This window comes from Diabrotica virgifera, chromosome 1 (genome assembly GCF_917563875.1).
Source record: "Diabrotica virgifera virgifera chromosome 1, PGI_DIABVI_V3a".
NCBI classification, from domain to species: domain Eukaryota; kingdom Metazoa; phylum Arthropoda; class Insecta; order Coleoptera; family Chrysomelidae; genus Diabrotica; species Diabrotica virgifera.
Genome location: NC_065443.1, coordinates 235,706,571 through 235,729,687, shown reverse-complemented (window position 1 = coordinate 235,729,687; position 23,117 = coordinate 235,706,571). Strand labels below are relative to the sequence as shown.

The following is a 23,117-nucleotide window of genomic DNA, read 5'->3' as shown; positions in this document are numbered from 1 at the left end:
GTTTTTCTGGGCGAAATATAAAGGTCCTAAGTGTAGCAGAAATGGTTGAAAAACGTAAATTGCGAATACTTGTTTTTCTATGTTTTTTTTTTCGAAATTATTGCTATTTTTCAACAAGGGTAACGATTTTAAAAATTTTTAACCAATCTTATATTGTAGGAAATTTAATTACACAACTTTAATTTTAGTGCAACTTTTCTCGGAAGTGAATACTTTTAAAGTTTATAGTTTACATTTCATTTTGTTTTAGAGGCGACCATCATCCTCTTACGTACGTTTCACCCTCTTGGGCTCTTCAGAGAGGAAGAGGAAGACCATAGAAAACAAACTCTCTCCCTAAGCAAAATTATATAAATAATTCGCATTCAGACGCTGTAGCGACATCTATTAACACAATGAGAAGTCGTCATAAGAATGAGCAGTCCAAGTTAAGGGGAAAGGCGCAAAATGTCGCCTGTCAAAATTTTTAATGTGTTTTAAATGTATTCATTTTTTTCGAATCCTGAGAAATCTAATAAGTGTTACGTAGAATGAAAGATTACGTTATTACCGACGGCCGAAAGTCGCTCAGAATAAATGAAAAGTTTCTTTTGAATGAAATATTTGCAATTAAAAATCACACGAAATTTTGTCTTTTATTTTCACCACTGTAACTTATTAAAATAAACATTATAGAAGTGTTCAGGAACTTTCGGCCCTCAGTAATAATGTAATCGTTCATTCTGCGTTTAAATTTTTCAAAAATATTTATTAGTTTTCTCAGGATTCGAAAAAAAAATGAATACATTTAAAACACATTGAACATTTTGATAGGCGACTATTTGATGAAATATTAATAATTAGATGTTTTGAGAATTCAAAAACCTACTTGTTTCAATTAACAGTCTGTTCAAAATTGTAATATTTCGAGCTTATGTAAATCCCTCGTTGTTAAATAGACGGGTTTTACTTACTGACTCTCTGATTTAATAACACCAATTTCATAGTTAAGAGGTGACCTAGTAGGCAACTGGTCTTCCCAAGTTCTTGGAACTCTTGGTGTTTTATCTAGAGGTGCTGGAGTGCCTCTGGGCGAATCGTAGTCACCTGGTGGATATACCATCTTGGAAGGATGAGTGAAAGCTCCTTCGAGAGGTCTACGTCTGAACCACCTTCTACATGAGGCGTTGTCGTACCATTCTCTGAAAAATTAATCAAAAATATTATTAGTGTAAGTCAACCAATATGCCAAAAGATATAAGAGAATTAAATACCTATGTATTATTATAATTAAAATAGAATTAAATTTTTTTTATTTTTTACTTTTTGAAAATGGATTCATATTAGCAAACCATTAATTATTCATCATTTTAATAATGTAAGTCTTTATTTAGAATAAGTTGAACAAAAGACAAATTTGCTTATTGAGCTACTACTGAAATGAATGGTTTTTGATTTTTCTCAATAAAATGAGGAAGAAAGTCAATATTTACGTTGAATATTTACGAGGTACTGTAAAAATCATTATAAAAGAGACTCTTTCTGAGAATGAGTAATGTATTTATGAAATTAAATATTGTAAATTACAACAGATCGAACAATATAATATATAGGCCAGGGTAATAGACAAAAATATACCCTGTTCGTGACACTTCAGCAGCCAGAGTACTGAAGCGTTTTTTCGAAGGTAATACCTATAGGAACAAATTATAACTATTTCCTGCGTAGGATCTGGCGGCCATTTTTATTTATAAACAATTAACTGTCAAAAAATGGCGTTTCCCCCCTTTTTTTTTCAAATCAACGGAAAACAGTGAAACTTATGGTTTTTTTAGTACAAATATTTTCGAGATTATGGAAAAAGCTTTAAAATGACGTATTACAAAGTTTGATATACTCATTTATTGTTAATATAATTGCGAAAAAAGGTCGGAATTGCAAAAAAATATTTTCTCAATACCTGTTGTAAAAATTAGTGTACAGCTGTGAAATTTTTGTCAAATGAGGGTTCTTTGGGGCTTAATATGTGATAAAAATTTTAAAGCGATTTATTCAATTGTTTAAATTTTATTCAAATTGTTTATCCAAGAGAGATTTTTTTTGCAATAACATAAGTCAGAAAAAAATGACCTTAGAACCATTCCACAGGTGTCAAATGAAAGAGCATGAGCTACATTTTCAACATGGTTTAAAAAAGTGAATAAAAAATGGATTTATTAGTAATAAATAATTATGCAAAAATATCGTAAATTTTTCTTTATAAACTTTTTAAATAACTTTTTCCAAAAAAATTAACTTTTTACCTTGTTTTTTTAAGTGCACAACTACCAAGTAATGTTATCTATATCATAATTGAAAAAAAAATTGTAATAAATGTTTAATTTTTTATATAACAAAATAAAAAGTTTATAAGGAAAGATTTACGATACTTTTGCATAATTATTTATTACTAATAAATCCATTTTTTATTCACTTTTTTAAACCATGTTGAAAATGTAGCTCATGCTCTTTCATTTGACACCTGTGGAATGGTTCTAAGGTCATTTTTTTCTGACTTATGTTATTGCAAAAAAGCTCTTAAAGCTCTTATCTCTGGGATAAACAATTTGAATAAAATTTAAACAATTGAATAAATCGCTTTGAAATTTTTATCAAATATTAAGCCCCAAAGAACCCTTATTTGACAAAAATTTCACATCTGTACACTAATTTTTACAACATTTATTGCGAAAATAATTTATTTTGCAATTCCGACCTTTTTTCACAATTATATTAACAATAAATGAGTATATCAAACTTTGTAATACGTCATTTTAAAGCTTTTTCCATAATCTCGAAAATATTTGTACTAAAAAAACCATAAGTTTCCCCGTTTTCCATTAATTTGAAAAAAAAGTGAAAAATGCCATTTTTTGACACTTAATTGTTTATAAATAAAAATGGCCGCCAGATCCTACGCAGGAAATAGTTACAATTTGCTCTTTATACGAGTAATTATATCTGTACCTATAAATATATAAAAATAAAAAATATTTATTTCTTTTTTATTCAATGGCGTTTTTTTTATAATTTTTGTTTTATTTGTTTCTGGGGTTCCTGTTATGTATGTATGTTGTTTCTGGGGTTAGGGTCAAAAAATTCTTAAATAATATGCTAGGTTTATTGCAGTTTAGACATTTCTATTAAAAATTTCGACATTTCTATAAAAAAAAATTAAGCAACAAAATGTACCTATGTATCTATTAAAATAATATGGTAGTACCATTGTGTAGTACTTATGTTATGAAATAAGAAATTTATGACTATGAATCTGTAATCAATCACAAACAAGCCCGGCTAATCGGCTCTGCCAAAGACATTTTTCAGAAAAAAAAAGACGTTTTTATTCCTGTTTTTCAAACAATAAATTGAAATATAAATATACAATACTTACAATAATATTAATTGCAATAAAAACACCAAAATTTAATAGATGTCTTATAATTTAATAGGTGACGAAATCAATGAGGGTTTGTAGCGTAATAGTGTATATCAAAGGCTAACCAATTTCAGCACTCTGGTGCCGTAGTATAGGAGCATCTGTAAATATGCCACCCGGCGATAATGCCACACGCCGTAAGAGCAGTGAACCTGATGGTGTACGAGGCATTGGTTGACTAACTCCTATTTCATCTACAATTGGTGGAGGAGTTAGTCAACCAATGTTTTTACTGCTCTTACGGCGCCGTAAATTATCGCCCGTGTGGCCTTTCGCTTATGGTCGACGTGCTGTCGTGGTTTGTCCGTCTAAAAAGATCTCTGTCTGTGGTCATTTCTTTTAACCCATTCACAGGTCTTTTGCATATCCCTGTAATTTATTTGATCGATCCATCTCGTTGGGGATCTTCCTCGTGATCTTCAACCTTCCACCTTTTCTTGTATAATGAGTCTTTCCATGTTTTCTGTGTTTGCTCTCATAACATGTCAAAAGTATTTTAATTGTTGGATATGGACTCTACTGGAGACTCGTTGGCTAACTTTTAGCTCTATTAAAATTAAATTATTTATCCTACGGTCGCTCCAAGCAATTCGTAACATTCGTGTCAAACATAACATTTCAGTCGCGTCTATCTTTCTTCTTTCTTTCTTTTTTTCTTTTATACAATGCTTGTAAACTGCGTTCAAAATTAAAAGAAATGGGGCTACCGAAGTCCCTCTTCCAATGTAAAGAGGGTCAACACGATGCTTTGACATGGATAGGACAACATAGAACAGCCTTCAATCAAAATGAGAAAGCCTGCATACTTAGCACATATATCTCAATACCAGGTTAGATAGCTCAGGGTAGAGCATCTGGGTTAGGGATGGGAAAACCTACCGGTTTAAACCTAAAACCGGTTTTTTTACTTCGAAATAACCGGTTTTACCGGTTGTTTTTTTTGTCCCGGTTATAACCGTTTTTTTTAAGTAAAAACCGGTTATTAGGTTTTTACAGTGATTAGGATTAGGTTAGGTATTATTTCGGATCCCAATCATAATTATTATTCTCAAGTAATTATTTCAAAGAAAACCATAATTCAAATTTTATTTTATTTTATAAAATACAGAAGCAAACTGAAAGTGCAATCTCACATCAGCCAGAAACAATTATTAAGTTTTATTATAATATTTCCTTAAAAAGGTATTTGAAATCATAATATTTACATAAGAAGTGAGACGCAAACATCATTTATTTGTCACACTTAACTCTTGGCATTGAAAGTGGGTGAATGACTTTTTCTGATTACCAAAAATAATGCTCTGACTATGAATATCGAATTACTGATTACGAATACGAATCTCCAAGAATTTCGATTTTCAAAACGATACACTCATAGAGGAAGTATTAAATGAGTTAAAATGTACCTATTCTACAAATATACAAACGTGTTAAAAGTAATACATGTTCCTTCGATAGTATATTGTATATTACTAATTTTGATCATATTGATATCGAGTCGAATGGAGTATCGCAAACTAAAGTGTATTGTAAATGTAACTTTGTAACCTATTGGATTAAAAAAACCGAAAACCGGTTTTTCCAAAAACCGGTTTTTTCGACCGGTTATAACCGCCAGGTTAAACCGTAAGCAAAAAAAACCGGTATAACCGAAAACCGGTGTTTTGTCAAAAACCGCCATCCCTCTGAGTACCATGCAGGCCGGCTAAGCGAGAACATCTGGATATTTTTTAAAAACATTTACAGGCCCCAGGCCGACTCAATCTAAATAAAATCAGCATCTTGGGTAAAATCAGGGGTAATAGCAGGCAGTTGAAGCATAGCAGTGACCCTATAATCTTCCTTGTAGGCCCAAGAGATAGCAGTCTACCTTACCATAACCTCTAAACCGCGCTAGCGGTATAAAGGGAGACTATTATTCAACACCAAAGACATAAACTCCCAAAATGAATCATAGAGGAAAAAAAGTGCGCCACAGAGTACAATCTGTAATTGGAGAGGACTCAATTCAGGCAAAATTCTGGGGACAAATCACACACAGTTCACCGAAATTGTTGCCAACCTCAAATGATGAAGACGATACTTGAAGAAGAATGAACCATTACAAATGTACATATATGCATAAATGTCTTAGACTAAAGTGATTAACTCTAGTATTTGTAGAATATGACTGATTTGAGATTAGAAATATGCTGACTGCAAGACAATGCGCAGAAAACACTTAAAGACGAAAAGAAACTAAGAATTCTTGACAACTCGACAGGATAGCCTCAAGAGAATTATAGGATTAAAGATTACCCAAGGAGTAACGAATATTCAATTAAGATATGAACGGAGTGATAGGTATTGTTTGCTTAAAGGTTAAAATGCATTTGTCAAAAGACAAAGAAACGATGAACTAATAAAGGTTAAATTAGAGTACTAGACGAAGAATTAAGTGAACATGGGAAGAAATTCGAGGTTGAAGAATAAAAACAAAAAAAAAAAAGAACATTTACACTTCAGACCAAATCGTAATATAATAGCATGTAATGAAAGATAACACTGGGGAACACATTTTTTGTTGAGTTAGATCTGACACTTGTTTTTCAGTAATTTTTGGCGTCTGAATCTGAGAATAACCTCAGATTTTCTCTGTCACATCAACTTTTTAAACTACAGGATATCCTCAAAAATCATAAAAATCATGCATATAAAGGAACATAAAATAAAAATCAGTTTACAATACAGTTTATAAATCATTTAATTTAAGTTAAATCGAGTCCATACAAATAAAATTGTTTAATAATGAACATTACTTACAAATTAAGAACAAAAATTGCGTTTATGGCTTTTTCAGGAGTGTTCAGTTTGTGTACATTCGCGCTTGATGCTCCAAAAATAGCCAGCCATCATATGTACATCCTATCTACCTTGGTACCGTGCTTCCATGATGCAACAGAACCAAATAAATTTCCATTATGGAGGAGAACACATTTCAAGCTCCGCTTTGAGCTATCTATAAAGAGTCTTGAGTTATAGTTTAATTGAAATTATAGTTTGAAATTCCCAATTCTTCCATTAAACCACTTACATTATGGCAAAACACAAATCCACCTTCACTTTGAAAATATTGCAGAAATGCCCTTTCTCGTGTTCGAAAATAGGATACCTTGGCTCCTTTTTCAAGCAAGTTTTTCTCATTGAGTCGTGATGCTAAGAGCTCTGAAGCTTTTTTGGATAGTCCCAAATCTCGTACCAAATCATTTAGCTCTTGTTGTTCGAATCCCTTACGTACGGAGTCATCTTCAATTTCGAAATCTTCATCGTTGGAGTCGCTTTCATCTGCACCATATCCGTATTCCTCTTCTTCCCTAGGGAAATTCATTGAAAACTGGCAAGGGGCTTTCGCCGGAATACGGCACTGGGCGTATAGCTGACAGTAAACTAGGATACTCTATTTTACATTTGTTTTTCTTGCTATATCCTGATGTTTTCACTATACAAAAGTAACAATCACTTGAATGATCTTTATGCTCACGCCAAATCATAGGTATACCAAATGGAAGTTTAGCACGTTCTCCCTTGGTCCACATCGGTAAACCCGGAAATGCACTTTATGAGGTGCCCATCTTTTATCTTGATCACCAAGTTTCACTTTAAAATAGGCAAAATATGCTTGTCTGACAAATGTACTGTTTGTCCTTTGACTGGGAATGGTAAAACTGCCACATATATAACAAAACGAATCGGGGCTATTTTCGCACTTACGACGTATAGGAGCACAGGTAACCATGAGGAAACGTTTCAGTTCAAACACACTAAGCAGTTCTATACACTACAGTAACAAAATACTAAATACTGCTAACCGACACACAACGTTTCACCACAGTATAACAGACATAACTGAATTTAACAGGCAAGTCTAGACAAATTGCAGTTATCAGAGCGTCATTACTCCCACCAGGCGCCCCACCCCCATAGAAAAAGAACGTGACGTGATAGAAGAAAACTAAAAACAGTTTTGAAATTAGCATGCCTAATTCTATAGAAAAATGTTAAAAAATTTAACTCAACAGAAATTAAGTTTCAAATTGTTCCCCAGTGTAATAAGCATGAGATAAAATGTGGATCTATAATCGGAGATGATCATAATGAGCTCATAATAGACAGCCTGTTATAATATACTGTAGTTTATTAGTGTCACGTCTCCACATCATGTTAGAATTGACCAATGTAACACACCACCAAAAATATAAAATAAATTATTATAAAATAAAAATAAAGGAATATTTACAGATACCATTAAAAATATAGAAAAGTATAAGTAATTAATATGCTATTTTAAAAGACTATTCGTTGTCACAACTCCAGTTAAGACTAAATCATCAAATGAGCTAAAAAATTAATAAACTAAGAAACTAGTGTTAATTATAATAGCTAACTTACGCCAGAATCATTTCTATTTTATCAAGATTATATTCGGATATATGGTACAGCTTCTTATGAGCAGAAAGTTTATCAGATCCATTGTACACTTTCAAATTGTATTTGAAGGTTTCCTCGATGTCTTCTCGAGATCTGTTGTTTTCTATGAACGATTTTTGTAAGTTGTCCATCGCGAACACGAGTCTAATTCTAATCGGACCTATTTAACTAATCAGTGAGGAATATTTTTGGATAGAAATAACTTGGCACGTGAAGCAGTATAGTAAAGGGAAGGAGAATAATTGCGAGCTTTGTCAAGAGTCTTTTTGATTTATTTTTAAGTTCAGTTGTTTATACAACAATTAAACTAGATCTTATCGCAATAATTATTCTATAGACCAGGGCATTTAGAATTAAAAACACCGGAATAAATAGATTTTTAAATACAGCACCTATCCACTTGCAACTTTTTGCATTGTGTTCGGGATGACGTCAGAAAAAAGTCTACATAGAGAAGTGGGTGAAAATGAATAATTGCATTTACATTGTACCGGGTGTCCCAATAAGAATTGCTCTCGGCCATATCTCAGGAACCGTGTATAGTACAGCTTTGAGAAAAAATATTAATAACAAGAGTTGTCTAGGGAGAAGCCTTGAAATTATTTTCATAATTGTAGGTCCACCGCTAGAGGGCGTAATTGAATATCAAAAATTAAAAAAATCAAAATTTTACAAAATTTACCTAATGAAAGGGCACTGGAAATCCAATCATCGTATTCTTCATAAAATTCTGCGCAAATTTGATTTCACAAATTTAAGTCTACCTTTGCAAATAAGAGGCGGGGGTGAGTGGGAACCTTCTTATGAAAAAATGGTTGTAAGTCCGGTTCTGCTTAATTGAATTTTGCATACTTGGTCTTGTTGAAAACAGCTCTTTTTCTTCAATGTATATGTCTTATTTTCAAAAAAAAACCTAATATGTAATATGCCAGCTAGTAGGCCTTATTTAATTATTTTCAGTAATCTAGTTTTCTTTGGAAAATATTAAATACAAGTATGCATTTTTAATCCCCCACCTCTTATTTGCAAAGGTAGACTTAAACTTGTGAAATCAAATATGCGCAGAATTTTATGAAGAATACGATGATTGGATTTCCAGTATCCTTTTTTAGTTAAATTTTGTAAAATTTTGATTTTTTAATTTTTCATATTCAATTACGCCCTCTAGCGGTGGACCTACAATTATTATGAAAATAATTTCCAGGCTTTTCCCGAGGCAACTTTTGTTATAAATATTTTTTCTCAAAGCTGTACTATAAACGGTTCCTGATGTATGGCCGAGAGCCATTGTTATTGGGACACCCGGTACAGTCGAACCCGCTTATTAGAATAGCCTTCGTGCCAAACAAAAATATTCTTATAAGCGGGATATTCTAATAACCGATCATTGGTGGCTAGCTGAAATAAGTGTACCGAATATACGTTATAATAGTATATACTATGTCAATATGTATATGCATATGGTTTTAGGTCTTTTTATGTCAATAAAAATTTATAATCTATTTACAAAAATAATTACGAAACGATTAGACAATAAATTGGAATTGGGTTTTAGAAAAGACTTCCGAACAAATGATCAACTATTGGTATAAATAATCTTATAGAAAAATGCTGTTTCTAAAAACAGCCAACTGTGTGGTAACGTACGTATAGAAATTTGTAGACAAATGAAATTATTTTATGACCTTGTCAGCATACGAATGAATTTTCTGTGGGAAAGGAGCGTTTACTCATAACACAGTATTGTAATACAGTGTTTATTAGCTACCTGACAAATCGTAATAATATACAAACCAGCAGGCTTTCGAAGCTCTTACCGACAAATCATTATATCCGGCAAATTTAAAATTTTTAGTAAATTGTACGTAAAAATTTATTATTTGTTGACCTGAAAAAATTATTCTAAAAAGCGGTATTAGGTTACTAAACCATATTCCAATAAACGGATAAATTTATTAAAGGGAAACGTTTCGGGACCTCGAATTTATATTCCACAAACCGGGATATTCCTAAAACCGGGATATTCCTATAACCGGTACTCTAATAAGCGGGTTCGACTGTATAACATGCATCCAAAAGTGCATAATCACGTCAAAATCAGTATATTAAGATCCAGATTTTATTACTCGCGGGTTTTTGGTATTGCTGAATACGAGTACACCATCAGAACCAACCACCGGAGCACTTGGTGTCCAGGATCATTGCTAAGGTACGTGATTGGATTTCCAACACTAAATTTATGCAAACGGTTTACTCGGGGCTTTTTGGGGTCACTGAAGACGAATACTCCATCAGAACCTACCCCTTGAGCGCATGGTGCCCAGGGTTACTGCTAAGGCACGTCATTTTATTGTGTTTCGGGAGTTTTCGGCGCTAAATTGATGCAAAGAGATTACTCGGGGGTTTCTGGGGTTGAGGCAATTACCCCTGGAACATTTGGTGCGAAGAGTGACTGCTAAGTGACATGGATGTCATGTACAGTTGCGTGTAAAATTGTTTAGGCAGCAATGCTGCTTCGAAGAGGAATTTCGAAAAAAAGCTCCAAATCGGAGGCGTATTTCGTGGCTTAAAGTATGTCATTGGTATGGGTTTAGGATTAAAATCTTGTCTTAACTTTTACTTACAAGTAAAAAAAAATTAAATTCACGAAGTAATTTATAAATAAAAATATTTGTTCTTTCTTGTACAATAATTAATCTTTGGGTAAAAAGAAGTAACAATACAATAAGAAGTATTGTAAAGTATTGTCAAGTATAATAAATAACAACACAGGGTGTTTGGTAACGAATGGGACATAGGTTAACCTTAGATTCCTGAGCTTAAAATAGGTTGATTTAAGCTAACTTACCTTAGTATGAAAGTTGATAATAATAGCCCGATCAGTGAACGCAAAATTTTACGAAAACCTACGAAGGATGAAAATTTGGGAATAGGTAGTTGAAATTGTCTATTATTATATAAGAAAAAGTTTACAATTCTACATCCCCTCAATTTTACAAAAATTGGAAAATACGGGGTGAAAATTTTTTTCTCGGGGGTGAAAAAATATACGTTCAAAATAAGTCCGGAATTGGATAAAATGACTAATTCTAAGCAACTTTTGTTCTATAGAGTGTTTTCACTAAGTCAATACTTTTCGAGTTATTTGCGAGTGAATGTGTTAATTTTTAACCAAAAAAAAGAAAAATGTTTTTGGACGGTTTTTCGGAGATAACTCAAAAAGTAAGTATTTTAGCGAAAAAAATATTCTTAGTGAAAATATAGCTTATAAAAAATAGAAAAACAATGGTGTATGCGTGAGGTCTGCTGACCCAGTAAAAGCAGAGCTGCAGCTAATGAAATGTAGGTTCTTCTTCGTCAAATTCCAAATCGAACATTTCAATGTGAAATAACCAAAGAACGGAGCACTTTTCGGGGAAAATTCATTACAACTTTTTTAAAGTGTTTAAAAAAGGTTTATTTTTGTTTTTTAAAAAACTTCTAACATTAAAAGTAAGTGAGCTACGCTCAAAATATTGTTGGTCCCTTTTATTTTTTGGTAAAAAAATGGCGAAAATCACCCCTTAATTAGCTTCTCAAATAAAATTAATCGTTACCGCTTTACAAGTTACTTTACTTATGTATTGTTTATATTATCTATAAGTTTCATTGGTTCAAAGTGCTCAGTTTTGAAAAAAATTGGGTTTAAAATAAAACATTTTTTTTATTTTGAAAAAAGAAATCGTAATTGTTTATGGAATTAACTTAAAAACAATTAGGAAAACCAAAAATCTCAAAGAGTAATAAAATGTACGTTTTGCTTTTCTGAATATTTTTGATTTTTTGTTTCCTTGTTAGACAAAAATGGTTATGCTGTGGCTGTTCAAAATTTGCATAAACTCGTGATTAGTTACTCGTTGAAGCCATTTTAACTACAACTTTTTCAAAACGAAGCACTTTGAACCGATGAAACTTACAGATCATATAAATAATACATAGACAAAGTAACTTGTGAAGTGGTAATGTTAAAATGTATATGTGATGCTAATTAGGGGGTGATTTTCGCGATTTTTTTACCAAAAAATAAAAGGGACCAACAATATTTTGAGCGTAATTCACTTACTTTTAATATTACAAGTTTTTTTTAAAAACAAAAATAAAACTTTTTTTAAACACTTTAAAAAAGTTAAAATGAATTTTCCCCTAAAAGTGCTCCGTTTTTGGGTTATTTTACATTGAAATATTCGATTTGGAATTTGACGAAGAAGAACCTACTTTTCATTAGCTGCAACTCTGCTTCTACTGGATCTACAGACCACCATTTTTTTCAATTTTTTATGGGCTATATTTTTGCTAAGAATATTTTTTTCGCTAAAATACTTACTTTTTGAGTTACCTCCGAAAAACTGTCCAAAAACATGTTTTATTTTGTTAAACATGAACATATTCACTCGCAAATAACTCGAAAAGTATTGACTTAGTGAAAAACTCTATAGAAGAAAAGTTGTTTATAATTAGTCATTTTATCCAATTCCGGTCTTATTTTGAATGTATTTTTTTCATCTTCGAGAGGAGGGTATTCGCCTCCATTTTTGTCAAATGGAGGGGATGTAGAATTGTAAACTTTTTCTTATATAATAATAGACAATTTCAACTACCTATTCCAAAATTTTCATCCTTCCTTTATTTTTTTGGGGTCAGATTGTTCTTTGATCGGGCTATAACCGAAACACAGAGAACCAAAGTTAAACTTTTATTTTATTTATTCTTGAATATTTCCTGACAGGCATGGGATAATAACACGAAATTTGGTAAGCGGGGTTTTTTGGGATGAGAAATCTAAATTCGCCACCAAAAATAATGTATTACCAAGAGGTTGAGCTAAACTCAACACTCAACCGTATTCGAAATAAACGCATTTTAAATCTGTGATTCAACATACTTTTTTGCATAATATCATTGTAGTTAAACCCGAAAAATAAACTTGAAACCATAATAATTGTGCAAGTTCTCATATTTATGTCATTGCATCGCAAATTCCATTTGAAGGAATTTGCGATACATTTTTGGAAATTATTATGGTTTTAAGTTTATTTTTCGGGTGTAACTACAATGATATTTTGCAAAAATTATTTTTTCTACGGCCGTGCTAAAAGAGCCACTTTCACGCAAGCATTTCGTTTCCGAAAGTTGCACTTTCCCACACGGCGTGCGTGAAAGTAAATTTTTATAATATGGCATTATAATACATGCAATAAACTAATATTTAGATATTATTTACTAATGTATTTCAAATTTATCTTATTGTGTTCATGTTTTAATGAAATTAGCGCGATAATTCGATGAAATAAAATTATTTTGACATAATATTTAAAAGTCAGATCAGTAGACAATTACAATGGTTTTGAATTGTCGTCAGGGAAACCAATATCGTCGTCGTGGTAACCCATTATATTGAAAGTTTGGTTTTGACAACCTTGTCAAAGAATTAATTTGTGTATTTTCACTCCTAAATAAAAATTGATATAACTCTATTTTTTTGTGGTTTTTTCCAAACGTCGGCCCTAGAAAAATATTGTTCCTAACTCATGCGGAAAGTGTCTTCCCCGGACTGGACTGCTTGCCCGAACTCCGCTATCGCGTCGTTCGGGTCAACGGCAGTCTCTGCGTGAAAGTATCACTTTCCGCACTAGTTAGGAAATTAACTATTGCATCGCTTATTTAAAATGCGTTTATCCCCAAAACGGTTGAGTTAAGCGAAATTAATGTAGTATATGTATTTACCTTTTTTAAGTAAAAATTATAGGGAAATAAAAGTTTTGATTCAAGAACTATGTAGAAAGGGCAATAAAAAAATTGAACGTATGAAAAGAGCCGGTGAAAGAAATACGTATGTGGCGCCCTCTGGGTAATACATAATTTTTGGTGGCGGATTTAGATTTCTCGTCCCAAAAAACCCCCGCTTACCAAATTTCCCATGTTGTTATTCCATGCCTCTCAGGAAATATTCGAGAATAAACAAAATGAAATTTTAACTTTGGCACTCTGTATTTCGGTTATTATCAACTTTCGGACTAAAGAAAGTTAGCTTAAATCGACCTATTTTAACCTCATGAATTTAAAGTTAAGCTATGGCTCATTCAACAAACACAATGTATATTAAGAATATTCTTCTTATGGTACCTATCCATTCCAAATGTTGGCAATCATCATGGCTTTCTTTACTTTGTTTGCCATAGAACGAAATAGCTCAATGAATAATGAAGAATGAATAAGGAAATGAAAGCAATGAAATAAAGATAAGAATAGGGCTGTAGTGAGCAAAATTTAGAAAGATCTTTTGATTAATAAACAATAAAATATATACAAAAATAGACGGTTTAGTTTTGATTTAAATCTGTCTCCTGCCATCCCCCGATAGCGCTATTTCTAGGTCTACCTTTTGTCAAGGAGGCTATGCAAGAAGACAAATTTAAATCAAAACTTCCGTAGTTCTCGGTATACAATAAAACTATTTATACCGGAGTAAGGTTAAAACGCCCTCTAACGGGGAATAAGTGAAATAAATGGCGACTCGATTCTAGTTTTCTGTTGACCTAGATATCAAAATATCAACAGGCACCGCTGGGAAATATTCCAAAAATGCGGTTCAGAGAAACTATATGAAACGAGTCTTTGTACTCTTATACAGAGTATGGCATTAGTAAAAATACAAAAATAGACGGTTTAGTTTTGATTTAAATCTGTCTCCTGCCATCCTCCGATAGCGCTATTTCTAGGTCTACCTTTTGTCAAGGAGGCTATGCAAGAAGACAAATTTAAATCAAAACTTCCGTAGTTCTCGGTATACAATAAAACTATTTATACCGGAGTAAGGTTAGAACGCCCTCTAACGGGGAATAAGTGAAATAAATGGCGACTCGATTCTAGTTTTCTGTTGACCTAGATATCAAAATATCAACAGGCACCGCTGGGAAATATTCCAAAAATGCGGTTCAGAGAAACTATATGAAACGAGTCTTTGTACTCTTATACAGAGTATGGCATTAGTAAAAATACAAAAATAGACGGTTTAGTTTTGATTTAAATCTGTCTCCTGCCATCCCCCGATAGCGCTATTTCTAGGTCTACCTTTTGTCAAGGAGGCTATGCAAGAAGACAAATTTAAATCAAAACTTCCGTAGTTCTCGGTATACAATAAAACTATTTATACCGGAGTAAGGTTAGAACGCCCTCTAACGGGGAATAAGTGAAATAAATGGCGACTCGATTCTAGTTTTCTGTTGACCTAGATATCAAAATATCAACAGGCACCGCTGGGAAATATTCCAAAAATGCGGTTCAGAGAAACTATATGAAACGAGTCTTTGTACTCTTATACAGAGTATGGCATTAGTAAAAATACAAAAATAGACGGTTTAGTTTTGATTTAAATCTGTCTCCTGCCATCCCCCGATAGCGCTATTTCTAGGTCTACCTTTTGTCAAGGAGGCTATGCAAGAAGACAAATTTAAATCAAAACTTCCGTAGTTCTCGGTATACAATAAAACTATTTATACCGGAGTAAGGTTAGAACGCCCTCTAACGGGGAATAAGTGAAATAAATGGCAGACAGATTTAAATCAAAACTAAACCGTCTATTTTTGTATTTTTACTAATGCCATACTCTGTATAAGAGTACAAAGACTCGTTTCATATAGTTTCTCTGAACCGCATTTTTGGAATATTTCCCAGCGGTGCCTGTTGATATTTTGATATCTAGGTCAACAGAAAACTAGAATCGAGTCGCCATTTATTTCACTTATTCCCCGTTAGAGGGCGTTCTAACCTTACTCCGGTATAAATAGTTTTATTGTATACCGAGAACTACGGAAGTTTTGATTTAAATTTGTCTTCTTGCATAGCCTCCTTGACAAAAGGTAGACCTAGAAATAGCGCTATCGGGGGATGGCAGGAGACATATTTAAATCAAAACTAAACCGTCTATTTTTGTATTTTTACTAATGCCATACTCTGTATAAGAGTACAAAGACTCGTTTCATATAGTTTCTCTGAACCGCATTTTTGGAATATTTCCCAGCGGTGCCTGTTGATATTTTGATATCTAGGTCAACAGAAAACTAGAATCGAGTCGCCATTTATTTCACTTATTCCCCGTTAGAGGGCGTTCTAACCTTACTCCGGTATAAATAGTTTTATTGTATACCGAGAACTACGGAAGTTTTGATTTAAATTTGTCTTCTTGCATAGTCTCCTTGACAAAAGGTAGACCTAGAAATAGCGCTATCGGGGGATGGCAGGAGACAGATTTAAATCAAAACTAAACCGTCTATTTTTGTATTTTTACTAATGCCATACTCTGTATAAGAGTACAAAGACTCGTTTCATATAGTTTCTCTGAACCGCATTTTTGGAATATTTCCCAGCGGTGCCTGTTGATATTTTGATATCTAGGTCAACAGAAAACTAGAATCGAGTCGCCATTTATTTCACTTATTCCCCGTTAGAGGGCGTTCTAACCTTACTCCGGTATAAATAGTTTTATTGTATACCGAGAACTACGGAAGTTTTGATTTAAATTTGTCTTCTTGCATAGCCTCCTTGACAAAAGGTAGACCTAGAAATAGCGCTATCGGGGGATGGCAGGAGACAGATTTAAATCAAAACTAAACCGTCTATTTTTGTATTTTTACTAATGCCATACTCTGTATAAGAGTACAAAGACTCGTTTCATATAGTTTCTCTGAACCGCATTTTTGGAATATTTCCCAGCGGTGCCTGTTGATATTTTGATATCTAGGTCAACAGAAAACTAGAATCGAGTCGCCATTTATTTCACTTATTCCCCGTTAGAGGGCGTTCTAACCTTACTCCGGTATAAATAGTTTTATTGTATACCGAGAACTACGGAAGTTTTGATTTAAATTTGTCTTCTTGCATAGCCTCCTTGACAAAAGGTAGACCTAGAAATAGCGCTATCGGGGGATGGCAGGAGACAGATTTAAATCAAAACTAAACCGTCTATTTTTGTATTTTTACTAATGCCATACTCTGTATAAGAGTACAAAGACTCGTTTCATATAGTTTCTCTGAACCGCATTTTTGGAATATTTCCCAGCGGTGCCTGTTGATATTTTGATATCTAGGTCAACAGAAAACTAGAATCGAGTCGCCATTTATTTCACTTATTCCCCGTTAGAGGGCGTTCTAACCTTACTCCGGTATAAATAGTTTTATTGTATACCGAGAACTACGGAAGTTTTGATTTAAATTTGTCTTCTTGCATAGCCTCCTTGACAAAAGGTAGACCTAGAAATAGCGCTATCGGGGGATGGCAGGAGACAGATTTAAATCAAAACTAAACCGTCTATTTTTGTATTTTTACTAATGCCATACTCTGTATAAGAGTACAAAGACTCGTTTCATATAGTTTCTCTGAACCGCATTTTTGGAATATTTCCCAGCGGTGCCTGTTGATATTTTGATATCTAGGTCAACAGAAAACTAGAATCGAGTCGCCATTTATTTCACTTATTCCCCGTTAGAGGGCGTTCTAACCTTACTCCGGTATAAATAGTTTTATTGTATACCGAGAACTACGGAAGTTTTGATTTAAATTTGTCTTCTTGCATAGCCTCCTTGACAAAAGGTAGACCTAGAAATAGCGCTATCGGGGGATGGCAGGAGACAGATTTAAATCAAAACTAAACCGTCTATTTTTGTATTTTTACTAATGCCATACTCTGTATAAGAGTACAAAGACTCGTTTCATATAGTTTCTCTGAACCGCATTTTTGGAATATTTCCCAGCGGTGCCTGTTGATATTTTGATATCTAGGTCAACAGAAAACTAGAATCGAGTCGCCATTTATTTCACTTATTCCCCGTTAGAGGGCGTTCTAACCTTACTCCGGTATAAATAGTTTTATTGTATACCGAGAACTACGGAAGTTTTGATTTAAATTTGTCTTCTTGCATAGCCTCCTTGACAAAAGGTAGACCTAGAAATAGCGCTATCGGGGGATGGCAGGAGACAGATTTAAATCAAAACTAAACCGTCTATTTTTGTATTTTTACTAATGCCATACTCTGTATAAGAGTACAAAGACTCGTTTCATATAGTTTCTCTGAACCGCATTTTTGGAATATTTCCCAGCGGTGCCTGTTGATATTTTGATATCTAGGTCAACAGAAAACTAGAATCGAGTCGCCATTTATTTCACTTATTCCCCGTTAGAGGGCGTTCTAACCTTACTCCGGTATAAATAGTTTTATTGTATACCGAGAACTACGGAAGTTTTGATTTAAATTTGTCTTCTTGCATAGCCTCCTTGACAAAAGGTAGACCTAGAAATAGCGCTATCGGGGGATGGCAGGAGACAGATTTAAATCAAAACTAAACCATCTATTTTTGTATTTTTACTAATGCCATACTCTGTATAAGAGTACAAAGACTCGTTTCATATAGTTTCTCTGAACCGCATTTTTGGAATATTTCCCAGCGGTGCCTGTTGATATTTTGATATCTAGGTCAACAGAAAACTAGAATCGAGTCGCCATTTATTTCAATAAAATATATTCCCAATATTTGATTAAAATATTTTAATAAATCTTCTGTAGCTGTCCATGTCCATTAAATATTATAAGGAGAATATTATTCAGTAGAAGATTTTTTAGTCAATATTTAATAGACCAAGAGGCAGCGCTGAAAAATCTATTTGAATTTACTAAAGCTAGATTTTTCACAGCTGATTACTGTGAGTGTGTAGAGAAACATACTGCGGTCGGTCAAGCGAAACAGGGGTTACTGAGAGGGTATCAAAGTTGCTTTCCTACGAAGGTAATTATTTCCATTTACTAAGGCTGAAAATCAGTACACACATTCTAAATTAAATATAAATAAAAGTTATTATAGTCGGTCAGCTGTATGACGGGACAGAGCCGGTCGGTCGGCCCCAATAATCGATTGAGGAAATAAAGCATTTTGGCTCGCAATTTTTTCGTCCAGCATGGATTTACTTGAAATGTTCACAGAAGGTAGGGAATAGTCCAAGGATCATTTTATATATCATGCCGCTATCATACAATAAAACCTTGGGGGTGGTTTTCACCCCATCTCGGGGGTGGGAATTTTTTATTACATTTTAACCATGTAATTCGATGGAAAAAGTGATTCTAAGAAAAAAATGTTTTTTACATTTTCTTCGTAAAACTAATATTTTTCGAGTTATTCGCGCATGAAAATAACAGTTTTTCGACGAAAAAATCGACTTTTTTAGAGGGTTTTTTTGAGAATACCTCGAAAAATATGCATTTAATCAAAAGAACTTTAGATATCGAAATTGTATCTTTCAGTAACACAAACCAAATTCTTTTCCTATAATATCTTTAAGACCAATACAAACCGAGATACGGCATGTTAAAGGTTAGCTTTTTTCGTCAAATGCATAATTTGAAATATTCAAAGCCAAATAATGGAAAAAATTTGCTTTTTTCGAGGAAAACTTAAATAATCTTTTTTCAAGCATACAATTAGAGCTTTCTAATTCAAAATTGGTCTTTACCTTTCTGTAGTTCCTTTTATATTTATATTATCAATACACTCAAGGAGTTTGACCCATTTAAAATGCCTAATTTTGGAAAAATTGGAGTTTAAAGGAAAATTGATTTTTTGCAATTTGGTATTTTTCACCTTTTACTTCAAAATATCTCCGAAAATACTGAAGATACGAAAAAAATTATAAACTACTAAATTGTAGCTTTTTTAATGACTAAAATTACTCTGTACATAGATTTTCATTACAGTGAATAGTTAGCCAGATATAGCTGTTTAAAACCTCTATTTACCAGTAAACACCCCCTTATTCGAGCCCGTTAAACCCGCCCAATTAAAAACTAAGGGATCTTATGGAATCTAATTTACACAGTCTTATAGCTCTTTAAAAATCCTACAAAATCATTTTTGAAGAAACTTTTTATCGCCAAAAATATATAGAATATTTTTCGAGGTATTCTCAAAAAACCCTCTAAAAAAGTCTGATTTTTTCGTCGAAAAACTGTTATTTTCAAGCGCGAATAACTCGAAAAATATTAGTTTTACGAAGAAAATGTAAAAAACATTTTTTTCTTTGAATCCTTTTTTCCATCGAATTGCATGGTTAAAATGTAATAAAAAATTCCCACCCCCGAGATGGGGTGGCAACCACCCCCAAGGTTTTAGCGTATGGTAGCGGCATTATATAGAAAATGATCCTTGGACTATTCTCTACCTTCTGTGAAAATTTCAAGTAAATCCATGCTGGACGAAAAAATTGCGAGCCAAAATGCTTAATTTTCTCAATCGACTATTGGGGCCGACCGACCGGCTCTGTCCCGTCATACAGCTGACCGACTATAATAACTTTTATTTATATTCAATTTAGAATGTGTGTATTGATTTTCAGCCTTAGTAAAAGGAAATAATTACCTTCGTAGGAAAGCAACTTTGATACCCTCTCAGTAACCCTCTCAGTAACCCCTGTTCTACGTTTCGCTTGACCGACCGCAGTATGTTTCTCTACACACTCACAGTAATCAACTGTGAAAACCTAGCTTTAGTAAATTCAAATAGATTTTTCAGAGCTGCCTCTCCGTCTATAAGAAATTATAGTACCCTTTGCACAAGTAGTATTTTTATTATTTTTTTATCTATATATTTGGGTGTCATATGCAGCAGCTTAACTTTTTAACTTTTAAACCTTTTTTTATTAATTATTAGGTACACTATGCATTTGCAATTTATTTAAATTTTTGCAATTGATTATTTCTGTTTAACTTCATTATTATTATTATTATTATTATTTAAATATATTGACGATTTATGTAATTTTAGTAAATTGGATTGTTACTTTTTTGTTTTTTTGACTATTTATAAGCTTTGTCGAAAACATTGTAAAAATTTTCATGGCAATAAAGCATATTTCTATTCTATTCTATTCTATTCTATTCTATTCTATTCTATTCTATTCTATTCTATTCTATTCTATTCTATTCTATTCTATTCTATTCTATTCTATTCTATTCTATTCTATTCTATTCTATTCTATTCTATTCTATTCTATTCTATTCTATTCTATTCTATTCTATTCTATTCTATTCTATTCTATTCTATTCTATTCTATTCTATTCTATTCTATTCTATTCTATTCTATTCTATTGAAGGGACAGCTGGGTTAAGGGATTGATTAATTCATGTAGCACGACAAATGGAAATTTGTTGGGCGTCAGAATCATTGCAGTAGCAAATTAAAGACTGAAGTACGTCGGATCAAACAAGATATATTAAAAATCCTCAGAATATAGAAAAATGACAAACAGAAACTTCTTTTGTCAAAATAAGAAAGTTATTGATCATCATAAAATTATTGATACCAAAGATAGGCACTTTCAAGAAATTGACCTCGAATGTACCTTGTATATCTGCATATAAAAGTTTAGTCTTACCTGTAGAGCCTCCAGTAGTCACTAAGATACTTAGATCTAATTTGGAACTCATCTGTATACTTCTTATCGGCTCTTTCCAACCAAGGATGTCTTAAAGCACCCCTTATATCCATCCTGCCCTCAGCATCGTATACCAACAACTTGCTGATGAAATCTCTAGCTTCGAGGCTGATCTTCGACCACCATTCATCATAGAAACTCCATCTTCCTTCCCTAATGTTGGTCAGGGTTTCCCTGTCGTTTTCTCCTCTAAATGGAGATCTTCCTGATAGGAGGATATAAGTTATGATACCGACGCTCCACATATCTTGACCATATCCAACTCCATCGCCATTGGCTACCTCAGGACTGACGTATTCCGGCATTCCGTATTTTAGAGGGTAGAAATTGCCATGTTGGATCCTTCTGGAGAGACTGAAGTCTGTTATCTTTAGATCGTCACCGCCTGGATGGGAAATAAGGAGATCTCCCAACTAAAAAAATGTAAACAATTTAAAATAACGGATATTTTTGGTACATTTGTTGTAGTACTTACGTCAAGGCCCATATGTGCGTAGCCTCTATCGTGCATGTAGTCCAGGCCCTGAAGCAGCTGTCTGATGAATCCAGCAATATCGCTTTCTGTGTAATAATCCATCTTCAAGAGATAATCTCTAACCAATTCTCCTCCGGAAGCTAATTCTAAGATGAGTGCCAATGAATCTTCGGTTTCGTATGCTTCGTGCAACGAGATCAACTTCTTATGACGCAGCTCATTGAGCATGTCTAGTTCATTGTACATGAATGGTCTGAAATCGCCACTTCCGTACATTACTTTAGCAGCATAATTGCGACCTAAGGATTATTAAAAAAATATAGTATAATAATCAGAGATAAATAATATAATAGTCCAGAGAAATAAGGTTTTTCTCGTGACACATCCCCCTCCAGGCCGAAACCAAATTTTTTGAGTAGTATGGACATCTACATATATTAATATCCTATATGTTTCCTGCAGCCGATTTTGATGACATACATAGTTATAAACAAATAAAGATCAAAAAACGGTAAATTTTCGCTTTTTTCGTCTATTACTAAAAAGCAAAGCATTCTTAGTCCAGAAAGCCACTGCGCATCCGCTAGGAAAAATATTCTAATTCGGATTTTTTGCACAATCTTACTTAAAAAGGACTCCTTTTAACAAATTTGCATGTTGCCAGGACCAAAAAGTGGTCAAAAATTTTTTAAACGTTTTTTTTTTGTTTTTTTCCTAAAATTATTTTTTTTGCATGGAAAAAAGTTTTTTTAGGTTTTTTGGATCATTCCAAACAGAAAAGGTCTTTAGTGACTTTTTTCTAAAATTGATAGTTTTTGACATATAAGCGATTAAAAATTGAAAAATTGCGAAATCGGCCATTTTTAACCCTCAAAAACTATGTGAAAAACTGAAAAGTTGAATGTTGCCAAGGTAGATAGATATTCTTTATACATCGATTGATGAAATCCCGAAGAGTTTTTTGCAATACAATATTCAGAACTCCTTTGTTTTTTAATTGCTAATCAAGCGTGCGCGACACTATTTTCCACCGACAGTATGGTGCAAATGAAAGGAATAAATTCGTTATTTCGTAAACCGGCGACTTTAAGGAAAAATCCCGAAACAGGTCGATTTTTATTTTTAAGTTATGATATTGTGGCATATATGGTATACTAGTGACGTCATCCGTCTGGGCGTGATGACGTAATCGATGAT

The 23,117-nt window shown here is 33.1% G+C and overlaps 1 protein-coding gene across 11 annotated transcripts in view; it reads right to left on the bottom strand.

Annotated features, from left to right (window-relative positions):
- LOC114333136 (obscurin) overlaps positions 1-23,117 on the bottom strand; it is a 615,016-nt gene that overhangs the window by 39,045 nt on the left and 552,854 nt on the right. For all 11 annotated transcript variants that reach the window (XM_028283003.2, XM_028282967.2, XM_028282979.2 and 8 more), the window contains 3 exons: positions 21,921-22,219; positions 21,386-21,858; positions 954-1,181 (listed from right to left, as the gene is read on the bottom strand). In XM_028283003.2, the coding sequence (XP_028138804.2) occupies positions 954-1,181; positions 21,386-21,858; positions 21,921-22,219 (1,000 nt within the window). The remainder of the gene's footprint in view (positions 1-953; positions 1,182-21,385; positions 21,859-21,920; positions 22,220-23,117) is intronic.